At 40.1% G+C, this 20,929-nt stretch overlaps 1 protein-coding gene across 3 annotated transcripts; it reads left to right on the forward strand.

Annotated features, from left to right (window-relative positions):
• Positions 1–389: 389 nt before the first annotated feature.
• Positions 390–12,321, forward strand: Mat2b (methionine adenosyltransferase 2 non-catalytic beta subunit). Of its 3 annotated transcripts, none has more exons than XM_003473177.5 (7): positions 390–594; positions 5,383–5,577; positions 6,720–6,834; positions 7,010–7,162; positions 8,736–8,929; positions 10,956–11,069; positions 11,414–12,321. In XM_003473177.5, the coding sequence occupies exons 1-7, from the start codon at positions 565–567 to the stop codon at positions 11,582–11,584; spliced, it is 972 nt and encodes a 323-aa protein (XP_003473225.1). In that variant the 5' UTR covers positions 390–564; the 3' UTR covers positions 11,585–12,321. The 3 variants fall into 3 exon arrangements, with proteins under 3 accessions (XP_003473225.1, XP_013011674.1, XP_003473224.1); XM_003473176.5 differs by lacking the exon at positions 390–594 and adding an exon at positions 2,443–2,647; XM_013156220.3 differs by lacking the exons at positions 390–594; positions 5,383–5,577 and adding an exon at positions 2,442–2,647.
• The last annotated feature ends 8,608 nt before the right edge of the window (positions 12,322–20,929 follow it).

Genomic DNA, 20,929 nt, shown 5'->3' on the forward strand with positions numbered 1-20,929 from the left:
GAGAGAGGGTCTCTCTAAATTGCCCAGATTGCTTTTCAATTTAAGAGTCCCCTGCCTTATACCTCTGGAATAATTGAGATTTCAGCATCAAGCCAAGTACATTTGAAAGCACTGGGTGGGGGAAGGGATCGAAGCATTTTAGTAAACATATTTTGTTATTAACAAGATGTGATTGAACAAATATTTCAGAACACGAAACAATTGCATGGATACTGTGCGTTCAATTGTTGTCTTGCTCTTCCTGCAAGAGAAAATTCTTGTAGTTTTAAAAAATTAATAGTGGATTCTGCCGTATGGTTTTGTAAGAATCCTTACTTGATTGGAAATTAAACATGAAACTTCTCATTGGATATTTTCGAAAGTACCACAGGGAATCAGCTGCCAGTTTACTGCACTGTGGAAAAGTGCACGAGATTCCGGGATTGGAATCAAAATGCTAATTTAAAAGGTCAAGTAGAGCGGCGCTCACGTTTTGCCTTGAGTTCCAAGCAAGCACAGAAGACAAAGACCCTGCCCAGGAAGGTAGACGCAGAGACTCATCCGGTTCTTTCCCGAAATCTAGTCATGCCTGAAATGCCAGAAGACATGGAACAGGTAAGAGCTACTGATTCAAGAAAAGACGGATTCTGGACTAAGAGTTGCTTTGAAAGCATTCCAGCAGGCGCTTGGTAAAAAAAAAAAAACAAACCAGAATGGATATGTAAAAAAATACTAGAACCAGGCGGCATTCATGGATTTAAAACATAATCTTGGGACACCAAACAATAGACCACGTTGCAAAAACCGATCAGCAGTTTCATTTACCGGGTTAAACCCAATTGTGTGTGTGTGTGTGTGTGTGTGTGTGTGTGTGTGTGTGTGTGTGTGTGAAGGGTCTGTCGGCATTTTTGTCTATAGCAGTGTGGCTATTACCTGGTGAAGTTGCTAACATCTGTAAAAAAGCTGGCGTTTAATTAGCAGAGATCTTTATTAAGAAATTCCTCATTAAAGGAAATGATTCAAACCGTACTCAAGCCCAAAAACTAGATCCAACTTTTTTATCTAACCAGTATCAAATCAGATTCTTAAATGGCAGGCAAACTTTTGTTCCTCCTTCAGTGCTGCTTTGAGAATTATAAGGCTAGTTGCTTATGTAAGTCCTGGAATCTTCCAGTTGAAAGCAGTTTTTAGTTCCTACATTTTAAGTGAGGAGAGTGAGGAGTTTTGGATCTGCTCCCTGCTCCTTCGTTTTATTTTGTTGTCTGTACTTCTTGCTTGCTTCGTGCTCGGGAAGCCCTCTCAGCAATCGCCTAAGGAATGCTAAATGTTTTGACCTATAACCGCCAGCATTAAAAAAAAAAAAAAAAAACACAGGCAACCAGCCTTTTGTTGTAAAGAAACTCTTAGGTCTACGTAAATGAGGAAATAAGCTCTTTAGGGGGTTGGGGAAGAAGGAAAAGTCAGGAGTCTCTGACACTGACGAAGCTTTTTCAAAGGTTGCTTACTCTTTAGCTCTAAAATAAACCGAGAAAGACTCCGGAGATTGGCCTTAGGAAATTCCAAGCCGAGGGCTCGCCTGAGGCCAGTTTTTCAGCTTCCTATTTTATGGGTGTCCGGAAGCGAACACTCAGATCGCTGGGTGAAAAGTGGGCGAAACCTACTAGGACCGCGCCGGCTTTGTGTCTCCTGCGCGACAGCCGGAGACGCTGCTTGAACTTCTGAGCCGGGGGAAGGCGGTGCGTGCTGGAGGCTCCCTCGCCTCCGGGTGTTGGTTTTACGGGGTGCCTGCGATCGAGCTCCCCGGGCGCCCTGGTTAGTTTTCTGTGCTTCCCAAGGCTTTGGACGCCGCCCTGAACCGCGACTTCTGATCCTGTGAAATCCACTAGAAAGTAAAGTCTCGGACTCTCTACCACGGTTTCTCCTTCGGTGAAAGTTTGAGACTGCGTTTTCAACAGATGCCCACATGATTCACCTTCCTCTTCCCCACACCTTTTTAATTAGCTGAAAATAACATCCCATTCTTAGAATTTCACAGTTACTGTTTTTAGGATGCCAGAAAAACAAATAGTTCCCGAGGTGCTGATGACTCAAATATCAACACTTCTATTTTTATTCCTTGTTCCTTTCGAAATCTTTGAAAACCCACACATAATTCTTTAGATAATGTCCATCTCTTTCCCTTCTTTTCCTCTCGCCGCCCATCACTTCAAAAATGTTATATTCTGCTTTATATATTACATGCTCAGTTGCTTTTTGCGTGTTGAGCGCAGTTTAGAAAAAAAAAAAAAAAAAACACAACCTTGCGGATTAAAGCCGCATTCATTGCTTGCTTTGAGGGCCTTTGTTGTGTGTACCACTTTAAGACTTGGCGCGTGGGCTGGGAGCGTCCCGCGTACACCCGCCCCTTTCTAGGGCGTCGGCGAAGCGTAACCAATGAGCAGGCGCGGCGCTAGCGGCGGAAGCCGGAAGCGGCGAGCGGGGGTCGCCTTGGGCTTAGGAGAGACGGGCAGAAGGCGACGGTGCTGCGGTTCGCAGCCATCCTCGTCCACGGAAGTGCATCCAAGGCCGCGGTGGTGGCGGCGGCGACGGCTGCAAGACGGCAGGCATGGTTGGGCGGGAGAAAGAACTGTCCATCCACTTCGTCCCCGGGTGTTGCCGACTGGTAGAGGTGAGGGCGTCGGCCAGGGTCCCAGGGAAACCTGGGGCGCCGAGGGGTCAGGGCCCGGGTGGTTCTGCAGAGGTCTCCCGCCGGGTGCAGCGCGAGCCTTTGCCGGGATCGCCAGCGCCGCCTTCCCCGCTGCGGAGCTGGGAGCTCGTTCCCTGCGGCGGCGCCGCCGGGGGGAGGCCGCTCGCACTGTCCGGGGTGATTGCTTTGAGTTTTGTTCTCTCTTTTGGGTACTGAAGAAGGAAGTTTTTAAGTCATTTCACTTTTGATTCTTCCTTCTGCGTCTTTTGTTCGTGTTTCTCGATCTTAGGAGTTCGTAGTTTTGAGAAGGAAGGCGAAGGTAGAGTTTTTCTAAAACAGCTCGGAGATGACAGTTTTCGCAACTCTAATTCATGCAAGGCACATTTTGTTATGCCCGTAATGCCTTGCTTTGATCTTAGTAGCCCTGAGATGCCGTTGCTCCTCGCATCTGGGGGTAAGAAAACTGAAGCTCGGAGGATAGGACAGTGGCCTGAGTTTGTTCAGTGAGGTTGAAGCAGGGTTTCGAATACAGATCTGTGTAGCTGCCCAGGTCTTTGAACAAGCCCCGTAGTTTGCACGCGAAGCTCCGTCCCTAATGCCCCCCACCCCGCCTTCATCCAAGCCCCCAGCGTTCTTTGGTTCCAGCACTGAGAAGACTGCTAGCGCCCAGATCAATATGTCTCACACACATAGAAACATAGGAGATGGCTGTTTTTACTAATGGCAAAAATTACATGTTTCCCAAATATAATGTGTTTAGAGTTTTCAAGTTACTTTGAATTTGGTAAAGTTAGAATAGATATGCCATTGTGCGTTTCTTTATATATATACATAGGTGTGTCTGTGAGTCTGCGCCTGAAGCATAATCTACTTTCACAGTAGGAAGTCAGTAAAGAAATGAAAATATCTTTGCATGTTTTTCGTTGTTCAAGATGATACAGTTCAGGGCTTGGCACTGATTTGTTGCTGTCTCAAAACCCGAACAGTTTAAATTACCTCATGAGAAGGAGAACTGCTTTATATATGCTCTGTAGCCTACAGGCGGGTAGGCGTTAATTCTACCTGGGTAGTGCTGAGATCTGTCATGGAATCTTTATAGTGTTTATATTGTGTAAATTCTTTTCCTCACTCTCTTCTAGACTTGGCATGTTTTTTCTTCTTTTCATTCAAGTTATTGTAGAACTGTCTTCTTGCCAAAATTCAAAGAAAATATTTGCTGGCTGCAGTTCTTGTTTTGATTAATCAGCTGGGTTAGAGCCAGATGTTACAAGAGAGCCCACAGAAAATTCCTTTTAAACTTTTTAAGTGTGTTGAAATTTTTGAGCCAAGAAGTAATATTTAAAAATTTATTTTTACACCGAAATTCTCTGTGAACCCTTTCACTTGCTTTTTGTGTGCCACAAATGCAAATTTTGATGTCCTTTAAATAAGCATATATGACTACTAAGTAAAGCCTAGGAAAAAAAGTTTTGTGTTTTTGTATACATAAAAGCTTTTGACAGCCTAGAATTATAATTATTTAAAATTATTTTTCCTTACCCTTTGTGTTTATTGCTTTTAACTGTAAATATCTACTGTAAATTTAGAGTTTATGTAGGTATGTTAATCATTCAAATTTAGAATTCTATACTGTGAATGCCTTGAAATAAGCCCAAATATGTCAAAATGTAATAAAAAACTTTTAAAATAGTAAAAATTGACATTTTAAAAAGTCTCGGAGGTTACTTATCTTACGAAGAGGGAGATGTTTTGCACCCATGCCTCGAATATAGAGATTTCAGTTGTTCCTTAAATCACAATTTTTTTTATCATGGTTCTTTTTAACTACTTTATATAAAGAATTTTTGTCTCAGTAACAACATTATTTTTAAATTAGTTTTCCTTACCCATTGTGTTTATTGTTTTTACCTATATATCTACTATAATTTTAGAGTTTATTTAAGTATGTTAACCATTCAAACTTAACATTCTGTCCTGTGTTGTAAGGAACAAGATAAGCTCCTCTGAAATTTTGACTAATTCTCAGACCCATCAAAATATAATAAATTAAGGCTGGTAAGCTCAAGATCCCACGTTCAATTCTTGGTACTGCCCCTAAATTAAAAAAAATATAAATATATGTATATTTGACATTTGAAAGAAAACTTGGAAGTAAAAACTGGAAACTAAAAATGTTAATTTATTCTCTAGTCCTTTTTTGGGGGATATAACCGAAATGCTTAATCATACTATAAGATAAGCTTAAAACTTGTTTGTTTTTTGAGATGGAGTCACACTGTATAATTCAGGCTGGCCTTGAACTCACTACATAGCCCAGGTTAACCTCCAAACTGAAGTAATCTCCTGCCTCCGCCTCCCAAGTGATGGGATTATAGGCATGTGCCAACATGCCTGATTGAAATTTGAACATTTTTATAAATGGAGGAACATTTATTTGTTTATTGTTCATTTGGACATCATTATAAAAATAAAGCCTTTCGTTATTGACTGAAATCTAGTTAGGTAATTATCAGAAGTATCAGCTTACATTATTTTTCTTGGGATTATTGAAATTTAAGTATAGTTTATGCTGCAATTCTGCCTTTAGAATTGCCTTGAAGATACATGGCATGAATCAGAGAACTTAGATTTGAGGTACTTACTGAACAGTGGTGGTGTCTCATTTCTTTAAGAAAAGTGCTCTCAAAGTAAAGCAAGTTTTACCTCTTTACCTTTAGGAGGAAGTGAATGTTCCCAGCAGGCGAGTTCTGGTTACTGGTGCCACTGGGCTTCTTGGTAGAGCTGTGTACAAAGAATTTCAGCAGAACAACTGGCATGCAGTTGGTTGTGGTTTTAGAAGAGCAAGGCCAAAATTTGAACAGGTTAATCTGTTGGATTCAGAAGCAGTTCATCACATCATTCATGATTTTCAGGTACGCTTTTATCTATGTATTTTAACGTATGCATGAATTATCTTAAAAATTGCATGACATAAAAAATATACTTGTTCCCAAAGACATCACTGTACTTTTAAACTTCTAACATATTCAGGAGAAACAGTATGTAATACAGTTAGTCTTTTTGAGATAGGGTCAGCTATGAATTTCAGATTGCCTTTATCTCACTTTGTAGTCTAGGCTGGCCTTGAATTTGCAGTGGTCTCCTGCCTCAGCCTCCTAGTGCTGAAATTACAGGTGTGTACCACCATGCCCAGTTTACACTTCTTTTAGATTGACAAAGTATAAGTTACTCCTTTAAAAAGTTAGTTTGTGATATTGGTTGACAAAGACAGTGATAGGAAGCATTTTGTTTAAAAAAAACTGGTTTATGGATGGGGTGTGGTGGCACATGTCTATAATGACCCCAGCACTCAGGAGGCTGCGGCAGGAGGATCACTACAAGTTAACAGGCCAGTCTGAACTACATAGCAAGACTCTCTCAAAAAACCAAACCACAAAAATGCTTCAGTTATGCTCTGTTTTCTAAGTAATATTTTCTATGCAACTTTTGCTAAATTGCCTGAATTGGGTTTGAATTTACAGTCCTCCTGCCTCAGCCTCTTAGAGTGCTAGGATTACAGATGTGTGCCACCACACTTGGCTACTTGGGATACTAATTACATAAATGACAATTCTGCAGATTGGGAAATGAAACATCTTTTGAACAGAAACAATTATTTTTTCTTTCCCTATAATTTTGTCTTGGAATCACTAAATTGCTCTTTCATTTTTAGAACTTACATATGTATTGTCAAGAACTTTGAACCTTGATGGGGGAAGAAAGCCTGACAAAACTATACTAAAAGTTACAGCTGCGCACAATTGTGCATGCCTGCACTCCCAGCTGCTCAGGATGCTGAGGCAGGATTGCAAGTTCAAGGCAGACACTTTGCAACACCTGCTCACAAATGAAAGGTGCTACACACAAGGCCCTGGATTCAGTCCTAGATATGGGGTGTTCTTAGTTGATGCAATATTGATTTAAGGAATTCTTCCTCTAACTTAATTTAGGAAAGCTATAGTTCCTCTGTTTTATTCTGTTTGGGCTTAAGCATGCATCAATGTTTACCTTCCAGCCTCATGTCATAGTACATTGTGCAGCAGAGAGAAGACCAGATGTCGTGGAGAACCAGCCAGATGCTGCCTCTCAGCTTAATGTGGATGCTTCTGGGAATTTAGCAAAGGAAGCAGGTAATGACAACTTCATAAAATCTTTATAAATTATTAATGATCACTGAGTTTTCAATGGCTAAAGTTTTGTGGATGACTTATAAGGGACTTGCACATATTGGACAAACTTTTCTAAATTCCACTAAAGAGTAATGTTTTTAAAAATTTAATAGACTTACCCTTTTTTTGTTGTTAGCTGCAGTTGGGGCATTTCTCATCTACATTAGCTCAGATTATGTGTTTGACGGAACAAATCCACCTTATAGAGAGGAAGACATACCAGCTCCCCTAAATCTGTATGGCAAAACAAAATTGGAAGGAGAAAAAGCCGTCCTGGAGAATAATTTAGGTAAGACGTAGCCTTTTGTCTTTTTGCATCCCCCACCTCTTTGTTTTTTTAGACAGGATCTTGTCTTGCTGTATAGTCAGGCTAGTCTTGAACTCACTGTGTAGCCCAGACTGACCTAAAAACTCATGTCGTTCCTCCTGCCTCAGCCTCCTAGTGCTGGAATTACAGGCATGCACCACCGCGCCTGACTTTGTGATTGTTTTTAGGACTGGGTTGGGTTATGTGTTTTAATTGAAAAAGACAAGGAATATAAATAGAAATGATAAAGCATAGTTAATAAAAAGAATTTTAAGGTCTTAAAGCATAGCTACTTTGTGAATGCTTAACTTTTTCCATTCTGAGTATATACATACACATCTTTGTAAATAGAAAACAAATCCTGAAGTGCTAATTTTTGTAATCTACTTTCAAAATATAGTGCAATATAATGAAGTAGTCTGCTTACTTAAAGTGTTCTCTTATATTTGCTTTTTCTTTTTTTCTGTTTGTTTTTTTCCCCTATATTTATTTGTGTATAAGTATATCCCCCCCAAAAAAAAATTAAAAGAAATTTAACTCTTAAGAATGAAAACTCAGCCAGGCGTGGTGGCTCATGCCTGTAATCCCAGCACTCGGGAGGCTGAGGCATCTTTGCAAGTTCGAGACCAGCCTAGACTACAAAGTGAACTCAAGGCCAGCCTGAACTGCACAGCGAGACCCTGTCTCAAAAAGCAAAAAAAAAAGAATGAAAACTCTCTCAAAAAAATTATAACAATTTTTGAAATATATTTAAAAAAAAAAGAATGGAAGTCCTAAAATGCTGTTTCACGGAGATAAGCATAAAGTACAGTTTTGCATAGAAATACTTTTTCCTGCCTTAGGAGAGGCATGCATTTTGTCCCACAAAACCTGCTTTGCTCCGCGTCTTTTCGTTTTGGTAGGTGTGAAGTTGGCTCTGAGAGATCTTATTCCCACCGGCAGGAGCCCAGTACTTGATTCTGTCTCCTCTGGAAGCAAGGCAGGACTGGGTGGTATCCCTGGGAACAGCTCCTGATTTAGGGTACCCTAGTGATGAACATTTAGTTTTTCAGATTGATCTTTTGTATTATAAATTATCTGGCAGAACTCACCCAAGAAAACATTTTTGGCATTGTCTGCTTTATGCTGATGTAGTAGAAGACATGGAGTGGCTCATTTCCTCCTGGTTTGAGTTGTGGGAAGTCTGAGGTCAGGATGAGGTGTGTGTAGGGGGCCTGCTTGCTGCTGGTCTTCACACGACAGTGAAAGGAGAGGAAAGCAAAGCGCTTCCTCCACCAAACCCTTCAATAAAATGGCGTTAATCCATCTAAGATCAGGTTACCCCATGACCAAAACGTCTTTCAAGAGGACCCCCCCTCCCAGAACTGTTGTACTGGGGTTACATTTTCGACATGGATGTGTGAAGACTCACACAGCAGGGGCTGGGGATTTATTTAGCTCAGCGGCATAAGCGCCTGCCTTGCAAGCAGGTGGCCGTGAGTTCGATCCTTGGTACCGATAAAAATGAAAAAGACAAAAACAAAAACAAAAACCCTCCGTGTGTGTTTGTCTCTAGGAGCTGCTGTTTTGAGAATTCCTGTTCTGTATGGGGAGGTTGAAAAGCTTGAAGAAAGTGCAGTCACTGTTATGTTTGATAAAGTGCAGTTCAGCAACAAGTCAGCAAACATGGACCACTGGCAGCAGAGGTTTCCCACCCACGTCAAGGACGTAGCCACTGTGTGTCGGCAACTGGCAGAGAAGAGAATGCTGGTAAGAAAGACCTGGGAAGGGAAGGGAAGGAAGGGTCTGTCTTCTCATTGTGGTGCAGGCCCATTGTCTTTTCTATTCCTGAATGGTCTTCTCTAAATTTGGGAGGGTTTCAGAGGGGAAACTTGAAGGTACTTACAAAACTTTCTTAAAAAGTTTTTTTTATGAAACTAAGAGACCAGAAATATTTTGCAGATACTAAACTGTATTCATGAGGAGTGAAGATAATTGTTTCCTGCATCCTACAGACTCCAAAGTTTGTTTTATTGCAAGATGAGAAAAACCTTGTATGTGTGTGCTAGGTGACAAATTCCTCAGCTAGTATCTTTTGTTTTTAAGTTATACATAGTGTCAAACAGGAATCTAAGTAAGGGATTTGTCAGTTTATCTATAATTAAGAATATGAAGTGTGGCTCTCAGCTCTTGGGAATTTGAGTAGCTTGGGCTATTTTATTTAAGCAAGTTCAAGGGTGAGACCCTGTCTTAAAAAAAAGCATGATAAATGTGAATGTTTAAATCAGGTTTCTTTCATTAAAAGATATCACCATGGGTCCCCCTATAAAATATTCCTTGCTTTGAACATTTACCTCATTGTCACTGTGACATTCTGAAGCCAAGTCTTTTGAATATGTGTTTAGTTCAACTGTTATGGCTGCCTTGATGTCCTGAATTGATTCAGAACTTGTATGTTTGGTGATTATTTTGAGTTTTGGGAAGAAGTCCACTGTGCCCGATCCATGAGTTGTAAAAAACATGCGTTGAGGACACACTCTGGTTTTTACAAGCCCATCTTTCTGTTGCATGGCATTTGCAGGCAAGCTGCCACTGAATCTGTGATCAGATCTTGTAAAAAAGACACCTAGGAAAGAGGGTTTCCAGAAATGCTTCCAAAAGTGGCAAGAGTGATGGGATAAGTGGATTCAAAGTAAGGGGGGATCTATTTTGAGAGGGATTAATGGCAGTGTGTCTTTTACAGTAATTTTTTAAAAAAACTCACTGTATGTTTTGGTCACCTCTTGGATTTTTTTTTGAAAAAGATAAACTTTTTAAAAATCTTTTTGAGACAGGGTCTCATTATACAGTTCAAGCTGGCCTTGGGCTCACTTTGTAGCCCAGGCTGGTCCGGAACTCACAACAATCCTCCTGCATTAGCCTCCTCCAGTGCTGGGGTTACACGTGTGAGCCACCACACCTGGCTTTAAAAAGATATTTCAGGGCTGGGATTTAGCTCAGCAGCATAAGTGCCTGCCTTGCAAGCATGCTGTTGTGAGTTCCATCCCCGGTACTGATTAAAAAAAAAAAAAAAAGGTTTTTTTTTGTCTTTTTCTTTTTTATCTGTACCCAGGATTGCAAGGCAGGTGCTTTATGCCGCTGAGCTAAATCTCCAGCCCCCATAAAGGTATTTCAATAAGAAGTTGATTTTAAACATTCCAGAAAGTAGGCATTAAGTAGAATATCTGTAAGAGCAGGGACTGGTTTACATAAAAATTGTTCATTATATCTTTAGCTTATTTTGAAAAATGGTTTTATTAATGTTGGTTTTAGTTTAGGATAATTTGAAATATTTTAGAATGTTTTCATAAAAATCTCTTTAAAATTTTGGAGTTGCACTAATTAAGTAAAACTGGAGCCTTTTATTTTCTTGCTTTAAACATTTTGTAAGCTAAATTTTAAACATTCTAAATACAGCTTTTTATGTTTATTTGTTTATTTTGTTTTTTGAGTCAGTTTTGCTGTGCAGTTCAGCTGGCCTTGAACTCACTTTGTAGCCCAGGCTGGCCTTGAACTAGGAGCTGTCCTCTTGCTTGAGCCTTGGGAGAGCTGGTATTACAGGCAGGCAGCACCACACCCTGGCTAGGAATATCTTTAGGAATTGTATTTATTTTGTGGAGAACCTTCCAGAATAGGACAGTTGCTTCATAGTTAGTTCTTTGACATTTTATGTTAGCTTTATTGTCAAACCTGTCATCCTACTCAACTCAAAAATTTATTTGAAACTGTACTGGATCTTTTTTGTCCTCGTTCTTAGGATCCATCGATTAAGGGAACATTCCATTGGTCTGGCAACGAGCAGATGACAAAGTATGAAATGGCCTGTGCGATTGCAGACGCTTTCAACCTCCCCAGCAGTCACTTAAGACCAGTGAGTTCCTGGCATTGAAATCCCCTGGCTTCTTGAAAGTCCAGATTCATCTGCATTGTATATTACTGATAATATTCTTTGGGATGTTTGGGGTACATTGGGTAACAGCCTTTCTCAGGACTAATCAGTGTGAACTTTGCTTGTAAACTTTCTAAACTGTTGGCCTGTGAAGTCTGTAAGTATAGGAGGTTACAGAAAATGACGATGGCAGACATTTATTTTCCACGGTTGTTCAAATTAGATTTCTTGCACTAAGGGCAAACTGAAATAATATAAAGCCTCAAGATCTGATTCCATCCGCTTCTCATTTTTTGTTTTTATTTTTTTTTGTTTTTATTTTAAAGATTACTGACAGCCCTGTCTTAGGAGCACAACGTCCAAGAAATGCTCAGCTTGACTGTTCCAAATTGGAGACCCTGGGCATTGGTCAGCGAACGCCATTTCGAATTGGAATTAAAGAATCACTCTGGCCTTTCCTCATTGACAAGAGATGGAGGCAAACTGTTTTTCATTAGTTTATGTACATTTGTGATTTTTTTGTTTTAATGAAAAGTATGATACGTGGCACTTTTTAAAGAAAAAAGGAAATAGTTTTGTATGAGTACTCTTCAGTTTGTGACTCACGGTTTTTCAGGTAAATGATGCTCTTGCACTGGTGAAGATGTGTAAAGAAGTTTAAAGGGCATTGATGCCTCATTTGCATTAATGATTTTTCTCTTTATCATTTTGTTTTGGTTTACTTTGAAGTTGGAATAAAATTAAGATTCTTAAATATCTGAGAGCCAGGATGAAACAGATCTGCTGTAACCTTATTTTGGATGAAATGCCTTGTTCACTACTATAACTTTCCTATTTTCAGGGTTTACTTGTTTATGCCGCTGTTGACTATTGTATGTTGATAGTTTTCAAGTGTGTTAAATTGTATAAAAATCATTGGTGTTCATTATTTGCTTGAGCTCAGATCAAATGTTTGAAGAAAGAACCTTTATTTTTGCAACTTAAGTACAATTTTTATGCTTGAGATACTTCAACATGTTATGTATAGCGGAACTCCTGCAGCCTGATACCCCTGCTTTTGTAGCAGTGTACGGTAAGCACTCAAGAGTGTGTATGTGTATTTTTTTAATATAAATATATAACTGTCCTTTTCACTCCATGTTGCTAAGTGATATTTCATATGTGGTTGTACTAATAACGACCCTTGTAAGTCTTGACCACTCATGAATAATAAATACGTAACGTTGGCATGTAATGCTTGGTTTCCTTGTATTGAGTTATCCTTTAAAATGGAAGGATCAGCTGTCCAGTAGGTTTTTTTTTTCTTTTTTTTTTTTTTTTTGTGTGCATTAGATTATTTTTTCTGCTATGTGCCCAGCCTTTTTTTTTTTAATTTCAAAACAAGATCTCAGTAAATTGAACAGCTTGGACCCGGAGTTTGCAATCCTGACACCTTCGCCTCTCCAGTAGCTGGGTTATGTGCCACCACACTTGGCTTGTTTCATTAATTAAAAAATCTTGTAACAGTTTAAGCCTAGTAAAAAATGATTAATATATTGAGGTAAAAGTACAATAAAATGAAGACAGATGAACCACCACTTGAAATCTAGAATTGTAATTCTGTACCTGCTTGTATCAGTTGATCATTTAAAAATAATGATACAACTTGCTGTACATTTATTTACACAGTTCCTTCTGAAGAACCTACAGGATCTAGGATATAATTTTCAGGTGACCTTAGACTTAGGAGGGCAGAGATGCCTTTAACGACTGGGTGCTACTCAGGGGGAATGAAGACCTAAGGGTGGCATGTAGGCGATAGTGAACTTGACCAGGCCCTGGCTGTCAGCTCAGGCATGCTCCACCTTGAAGGTCCTGCGTTTGTGATGCCCACCGTGCTGCCCACTGTCCCGGGCAGGATGATCTGTCCAGGTGTGGCCGCTACCTGTGGCTCCACTGTGGTCTGTGCCTCCTTGGGCTTGCGCTGGCACCTCACCTGCTTCTCTGCAGGGGCCTATGGAAGCCCACAGAGGGACACTGCTACTGTGCTGGCCTGGGACTGCACCTGCCACTCAGGCTGAGGGGTTCGGCAAATGACAGCTGGCCCCATAGATAGGCCTTCCTGGTCCCAGTGACCTGGGTGGCCCCACCAGCTGCCAGGCTGGCCCCATTAGCAGCCCGGAGTTTTGAAGCAGAAGTCATAACTGTGGGGCCCAACCCCTACATCTTGGGCCTGCTACACTCTGAGTGACCTTGATCTTGATACATTTAGGTCCTTAATAAGGCAGACAGGTAGAATGACTTGTACGGTTTAGCACCCTTTATTGAGGCTAGTGCAGATACTGTGATTTCACTTTTGTACTGTTTTTTCCTACCGTATGCTGTTACTCTCTCACTGTACTCAGTATTTGTTTCTAAACTTGCGAATTTACTGAGGATTATTATAGTGGATCAGATTTGTGTAATTTGATTGAACTAGCAATTTTGGAATTAACTAGAGAAAATTTATTTTTATTGAATTACGCTGGACCCATGAAATAGAATTTTGAAAACTGAGACATGCTAATCTTTTTAAAAAAAATATTTCCTGGCTGCTGCTAAGGTAGACAGCATAGCAGCTGGGTTTAATAGCCACTGAATTCAGGGATTCTGGATTTTACCTTCTACAATTCATATAGAAATATTTTTAAAAGTCTCGGAATGTAAAACCCTGCTTTCTCAGTCTTTTCTAGTTGCCTCTTTTCTGTGTTTGTAAGAAACCACTGTACCTCTAGAAACACATTTCAGGAACTGATCAAGATGGTTTCTTTCCATGATTGTGGACACAAACTAAATTAGATAAGAACCAAATCAAATGTCCCTATATGGTCAGTATTGAAGCTATCCATTGAATTTGACTTGGGTCTCATCCAATTTGGTTAGCGACCAGAATCATGGGAAGAATTAAGTTCATTAACTGAAGGTAATCATTTTACTTTACATATATTAGAATGTGCTCCTGCCAGGTCTGTGGCTTGCATCTGTAATCCCAGCACTCTGGAAGCAGGGAGTGAGTTCAAGGTCAGCCTTAACTACATAGCAAAACACTAAAAAAGAAAATGTTGCTATAGCTTATGAGTATATATTTATTGCTTTGCAGTCTTTTTTTGTTTACAGAGTAGCATAATGTGTCTTTTTGTGAGACAGGATTTCACTGTGTTTCAGGATGGCCTTGAACTCGCTGTAGAGTCCAAATGGTCCTCAAATTCATAGCAGTCCTCCTGTCTCAGCCTCCCAAGTGCTGGGATTACAGGCATGTGTCACCAGGTTCAGCTCCACAGCACACATTGTTATATACTCTTTTTTTCCCCACTTGGAGTTTGTTCTATTTTATAAAGTTGCTGTAAGTGCCTGATAGCAGATATGCTAAGATGAGAAAGAGATGAGGGGAGAGGCACAGTGCTTCCTGTTGAATCAGGTCCCTGCTGAAAGACCTCAGACCAGATCCCAGACCTCAGATCCTCAGACCTCACCAGATCCTAGTGAGCAGTCAGCTATAAATCTGCATCCCTACGGCACAGTCTTCTAAAACCCTTGCCCCTTTGTACAAGGTTGGGGGGGGGCATCTACACCAAAACCATAACACTTAGCATAGACACGTAACACTTGTAAACATAGTAGTGTTACTCCTAGAGAACCCATACAGCTATCAAAATCAAGATACAACTCTCATTTAATGTGAATTTATAGACCTCATTCAGATTTCATTGGTTGCGCCATGAATGTCCGTTTATAGCTGTCCATCCTAGAATTCTTGAAATTTGTTGCCGTGATGTTTTAGATTAAATCTGGAAGACATTCTTTGGTATTTAGTCTTCTTTGTATGTGTGGTACTGGAGGTTGAGACTAGGTCCTTCATATTGAGCTACACGCCTAATCGCTTTCTTTAGAATTTTTTGTTGAGATAGTCTTGCTGTGTTGCCTGAGCTGGGTTCAAACTTGTCATCCCCCTGCATCAGCCTCAGGGTGCTGGGATTGCAGATGGGGCCCACCCTCTCCAACCTTTCTGTCTTTAATCTTGACATCTTTTGATATTTCTTTTTCTTTCTTTTCTTTCTTTTTTTTTTTTTAAGGACTGGAGAGCACCGGTAGGTGTCGAACCACTGGACCAATCGGCCCCGGCGGTTGGAAAGCCAGACTCGAAGTAACTGCTAGGCTAAAGCCAGCCCATCTTTTGATATTTCTATTTGTGTATAAGCCAAAAAGTTCACATGGGTAGTTCAAACTCCTCCTTTCCATGTTTGTACCCGCTAACAGAAACCTGCTCGTATTTTTCTCATACTCTGATCACAACTACATCCTCCTGAGTACCTTGTCATACTGGCTTCCACAAACCAGCACAGCATTTCCAGACCACTGTTCCTGTCCCTTGTGCGAATGACTATGTGGGCCACAACTTTGTCAAGGGGCCTCCAGCCAAACATTTATTATACATTTTTTTGGTTGGTTTATTTTTTTGTGTGGGTATTGGGGATCGAACTCAGGACCTCGTGCTTGTCAAGCATTTGTGCTGCTGAGCTATATCTCCAGCCCCTTCAACATTTATTAGACATTGTATCAGTCAGTGAATCACAATTCATTTAAAACAGTGTATTACTGGTATGCTTTCTGTTATGTAGATCTCTACAGCATCTTTAGCAAAACGTTAAAAAATCCACATAGAAGCTAACAGCCGGGGCTGGGGATTTAGCTCAGCGGCATAAGCGCCTGCCTTGCAAGCAGGCAGTCGTGAGTTCGAGGGGCTGGGGATTTAGCTCAGCGGCATAAGCGCCTGCCTTGCAAGCAGGCAGTCGTGAGTTCGATCCCTGGTACCGATAAAAACGAAAAAGACCAAAAAAAAAAAAAAAAAAGAAGCTAACAGCCATGTACTACAGGCTCCAGATGTAAAAATTGGTAAAGATCATTACCGAAATAGAGACACAGCTTGAGATAGTGACAGAATATGATAAGACATTTATTTCTCTATCAGCCTTTGTATACTTGAAATGCTGTCCTACATTAGTGATATTTGTTTACATAGGTTTTAATACAGAATAGTAATTTCAACCACTTTAAGAATAAAAATACCTCCAGCTCTTCAGTACCCAAACCTTTGGATGCAATAACTATTGGGGTCTAAATTAAATAATATCTCTTTGAAAACTAAATCATCTTATTAACAATATGATCAAGTATAGTGGTACATACCTGTAATTTCCCAGCACTGGGGAACTGAGGCAGGATGATCACTGTAAATTCAAGGCCAGCCTGGACTGCATAGTGAGATCCCATCTCAAAAAGCCAAAAATAAACAAAAACCAATATGGAGTGGGTTTTAATTCAAATGTAATCTAGTCAAGAATTTTTTTACCTAGGTTTTTTTTTTTTTTTGTTACTTGATGGCAGACTTTTGTGTAGTGAAAAGAAACCAATTGTGGTTTTGATAATGATTTCCCTAGGTACTAGTAGCAAGTTGATTACCTTTGTGTTACTATAACAAAATGCCCGATGTGGTTTACTGTGGAAGAGAAAAAGTTTATTTTGGTTTAAAGCTCTGGAGGTTGCTGTACTTGTACGAGTGGCTCTATGCTTTGAGCTTCTGGTGAGGGCAGGAGATCAGGAGACAACAGGAGATGGGTTTTCGGGATCCCTTTTAAGAGCATAGTCTCACTAAGAATCTTTCCTGTCAACTAAATAGCACTACCTTCCCAGGAAGGCTGTCAGTATACTTACCTGTAGGGGACATTCAGTAACCAAACTGTAGCAGTAAGTTACTTTTCTGAGCTTCAAGTCTGTTTTGTGGTCCAATGAAAGGACTATCCCGTTTCACAGGTCTGTCATGGGAATGACTAGAACAAAGGTATTTGCAAAGTTAGCTCTGAACTTAGCAAATGCCTCAGCTTGTAGAGCGCTATACTTGTTACTATCAATATGACATTTGCTCTTAGTCATAAAACGTAGTAGGGATTTCATGATTGCTAAGTAGTTTTCCTGACTTGAAAAACAATGTGCAGATTTTCTGTAATGAACATACTTTTAGTATTTTAAAAATAAATTTTAAGGGGCTGGGGATTTAGCTCAGCGGCATAAGCAGCTGCCTTGCAAGCAGGTGGTTGTGAGTTTGATCCCCGGTACCGATAAAAGTGAAAAAGACAAAAAATAATAATAATAATAATAAAGTATGGTGAAAAAAAATTTTTTTTAAAGCTTTCGTAGAAGATAAATTATTTTTGACACATTTTGTCTAAAAACTTCTGAATGTTCTTCTCCATAGTTTGTCACACACCTATGGCCAACTACTTGAATTTTGTAGCCAGGTGTGGTATACCTGTAATCTACTTCACTTGGGAAGCTGAGGCAGGAGGATTGTGAGTTTGAGGCCAACTTGGGCCACATATCCTTACATAGTAAGACCGTGTCTCAAAAAAACTAGCCAAAGAAAAACTTGAATTTATGTGCATATAATTATATCTCTGGAAGTTGGACACATTCAAATTCAACTATATACTTATGAATGATTTATATCAAAAGATGTCCATGAAATTTAATCAGCCTTACCAAAAGTTGTTTTGTTTTCTATAGCCTCCATTTTGATTCTAATTTGTAGCAGTTATGCATACTACCATATTATTGGACAATTACAATTTTTTCCTAGTTATAAAAAAAGTTGCTGGGGCTGGGGATTTAGCTCAGTGGCATAAGTGCCTGCTGCAAGCAGGCAGTCGTGAGTTCAATCCCTGGTACCGATAAAAACGAAAAAGACAGAAAATGAAAAAAAAAAAAAAGTTGCTGTTGAAATACAAGTTTGATTATAAAGGCTTCAGAATGTTTTAATGTGAGATGCTAAAGCAACCAGGCTAAGTTAAGCACTGTGGGGTGCTGAAGGGCTGGTGTAATTTTTCTTCTGTAGTATCTCCCCACCCTCCACCCCCTGACTATGTGCTTACTCCAGTGTGGGTTTTCTGCGGGTAGAAAAATGGGGGTGATGATTCTGGCCTTTAGAAATGTGCTTCAGTATTTAGAATTTACCCTGAAATTAGAGGATTAGGATAAATGAGGGGGAAAAACATGCTTTGTGAGACGACACCAGGATTTATCTAGTTGGGTAGCCTGTCAGATCAGCATGAAGGGATTGTTATCATTCATAATGTCAACGCAAAAGCTCCTAATTTCTCCTGATGACTCATTCCAGAAGAATCATCCACAATGCACATAAGCCTGCCAAACTTTAACGCAGTCTCTGGCTGCAGATGGGCTTATCAGGTCCAGGTTATTTATTTTATTTAAAATCTTGAAGAGTTTTCATAAGGTATAAATTGTGAATAGACTGATCTCATCCTGGTCTTAGATTTTTAAACTCATTTTAGTTGGGCAAAAAGTCATACAAGAAAGCATAAAACATAGATATAAATCAAGGAATACTCATCCACCTATCACCAGGTCAATAAATAGCAACACTGTACTTTACTCCTATTGTGTATGTGTTAGGGTTTCCTAGAGAAACACAAAGGGTTGTGTGTGTATAGAATCTTATAAAGAACTGACTGGCTCAGGCAGTTAGGGAAGCTGGCAGGCCTCCAGTCCGTATGGGGGACCAGCAGGCTGCATAGAGATCCCCAGGTGCGGCCTGATGCTGCAGGTCAAGTCTGAAGGCAGCCTGCTGGAGAGCTTTCACTTGCTTGGGGTGGGCCAGTCTTTACTCAAACTTTCCTCTGATTACATGAGGCCCACATTTCGGAGAGCAAACTGCTTTACTCAAAACCCACTGCTATTAAAGTTAGTATTCAAAACACCCTCACAGAACCACCCAGAATAAGTTTGACCAAATATTTGAGCCAAACCAAGTGGTCAGATAAAACATGTTAACTATTTCTGTATCAAGTTTCTTTCCAGAGGTAATCGCTTTTACCTCTCACTTTTTACTTTTTTTTTTTGGTATTGGGGATCTAACTCATGCTTGCTGGGCAGGTGCTGTACCGCTGAGCTGCATCTCCAGCCTCCTTTTTTACTTTTAAAAAAAATTGGTGAAATATACATAATGTAGCCTTTACCATCTTAACTTTTTTTTTTTGCTCAAAAATTTGAGAAAAATTTATTTTCTTATAGTTCTGACAACTGAAAAATTCCGGGATTAAGGTCTGGAGATGCTGGCTCCTTTCTGTTTTGCACACATCTGTCTTTTCACTGTGTCCTAACGTTGTAGAAATAGACAGCCTAAAAAAAAACAGAATAAATTAGCTCTCCAGTAGTGTCTTGTCTTTTTTTTTTTTTGGTACCGGGAATCGAACTCACGACTACACACTTGCAAGGCAGGCGCTTATGCTGCTGAGCTAAATCCCCAGCCCGTGGTGTCTTATAAGGACCTAAACACAGAGTATATGACAATGGAAAAAATAGCCAAATTAATTTTTAGCCAAAAAATCTGAGCTGAAGTGCATATAATTAGTTATCTATCATATACATTGCTTTAGGAGTATATTGCTGCCTCTTTGGAAAATAGTTTTTTATTTTAAAGAGAAAAAGATAAATTGAGAAGCAAACAAATCTAAAAAACAACAAAAGTAAAACAACAGCAAAAAATAACTTTATATAGGTTTTTAAAACAAGATGATAGGAATTTAGCAATGGTTGTGGTACTGCACATTGCTATCTTCAAAGGTTCTCAGTTATCAGATACAGGAATAAAACAAAACTAAAACAGAACAAAACATTGGATTTCAAAAACAAGACTGGAGGAAATCCCCATAGTTACCACAGTGCACACTGCCATCCTCCAAGTGGATGCCCTGACTGCCAGCCCCAGGTCTGCAAGGTCAACCACACAATACAGGCATCAAGCTATACCTTTTGCCTCAGTTACTGTCATCTCACCCAGAGTCCTCCCAATCAGTCAGTTGCTTACCTCCAGGGAGTGGGGTAGTGGGTGGCTCTTGGGGTTTCCCAGCCCACACACTAGCTGGCTCAGGGGAAGGCGTAGTTTGTCTTCTTGCTGAATCTCTTCCCAATCTGCATGGCTGAGCCTGCTTCATGGGAAGGTGTGATTCTGCATCTTAACCATTTTGAAATAGACATTTCAGTAGGGGTAACTGCATTTGTGCCATTGTACAATCAAGCGCCAGAACTCTTCATCTAGCAAAACTGAAGTTCAGGGGTCAGGGATTTAGCTCAGAGGCGTAAGCCTGCCTGGCAAGTGCAAGGTCATGGGTTCAATCTCCTGCACCAAAAAAACACCCCAAAAACAAACAAAAAAACCTGAAATTCCATATGAAGTCTCCCTGACAACCTGACTTCTTTTATCTCAAAGGATTTGCTCTAGATACCTCATCTAAGTGGATTAACTTTAGTATTTAACTTTTTATAACTTGTTTATTTCACTTAGCATAAGGTCCTTAAGGCTTTTCTATGTTGTCAGCACGTCACAATCTCCCCCCCCCCCCCATTACTGGGAATCCAACTCAGCTTCTGTGTCACTGGGCTGTATCCCTGGTCCCTTGTTGTAATCTCTTTATTTTATTTTATTCTTTGTGTTGCTTTCCTGAAGCTTGGGTGCTGAGGTACATTCCCAGCCCTCATTCATTCATTCAGAGACAGGGTCAGGCTAAGTCACCCTGCCTGGCTTTGCGATCCTTGTGCATTAGTCTCCGGAGTTGCTGGGATTACATGTGTGGCCCTTGCATCCAGTTTTAACTTTTTAATATGGAATAATGCTCCATTCCGTGTGTCACATTTGCTTGTTAATCTGTTAATGAACATTGGGGTTGCCTCCCCCACGTGGCTGTTGTGAATAATGCTGCAATAATCATGGTTAGCAAATAATTCTTTGAGGCTTCCAGTTCTTAAATACC

This window comes from Cavia porcellus, unplaced genomic scaffold (assembly GCF_034190915.1).
Source record: "Cavia porcellus strain 051 isolate PalLab524CR breed Dunkin Hartley unplaced genomic scaffold, mCavPor4.1 scaffold_19, whole genome shotgun sequence".
NCBI lineage: Eukaryota > Metazoa > Chordata > Mammalia > Rodentia > Caviidae > Cavia > Cavia porcellus.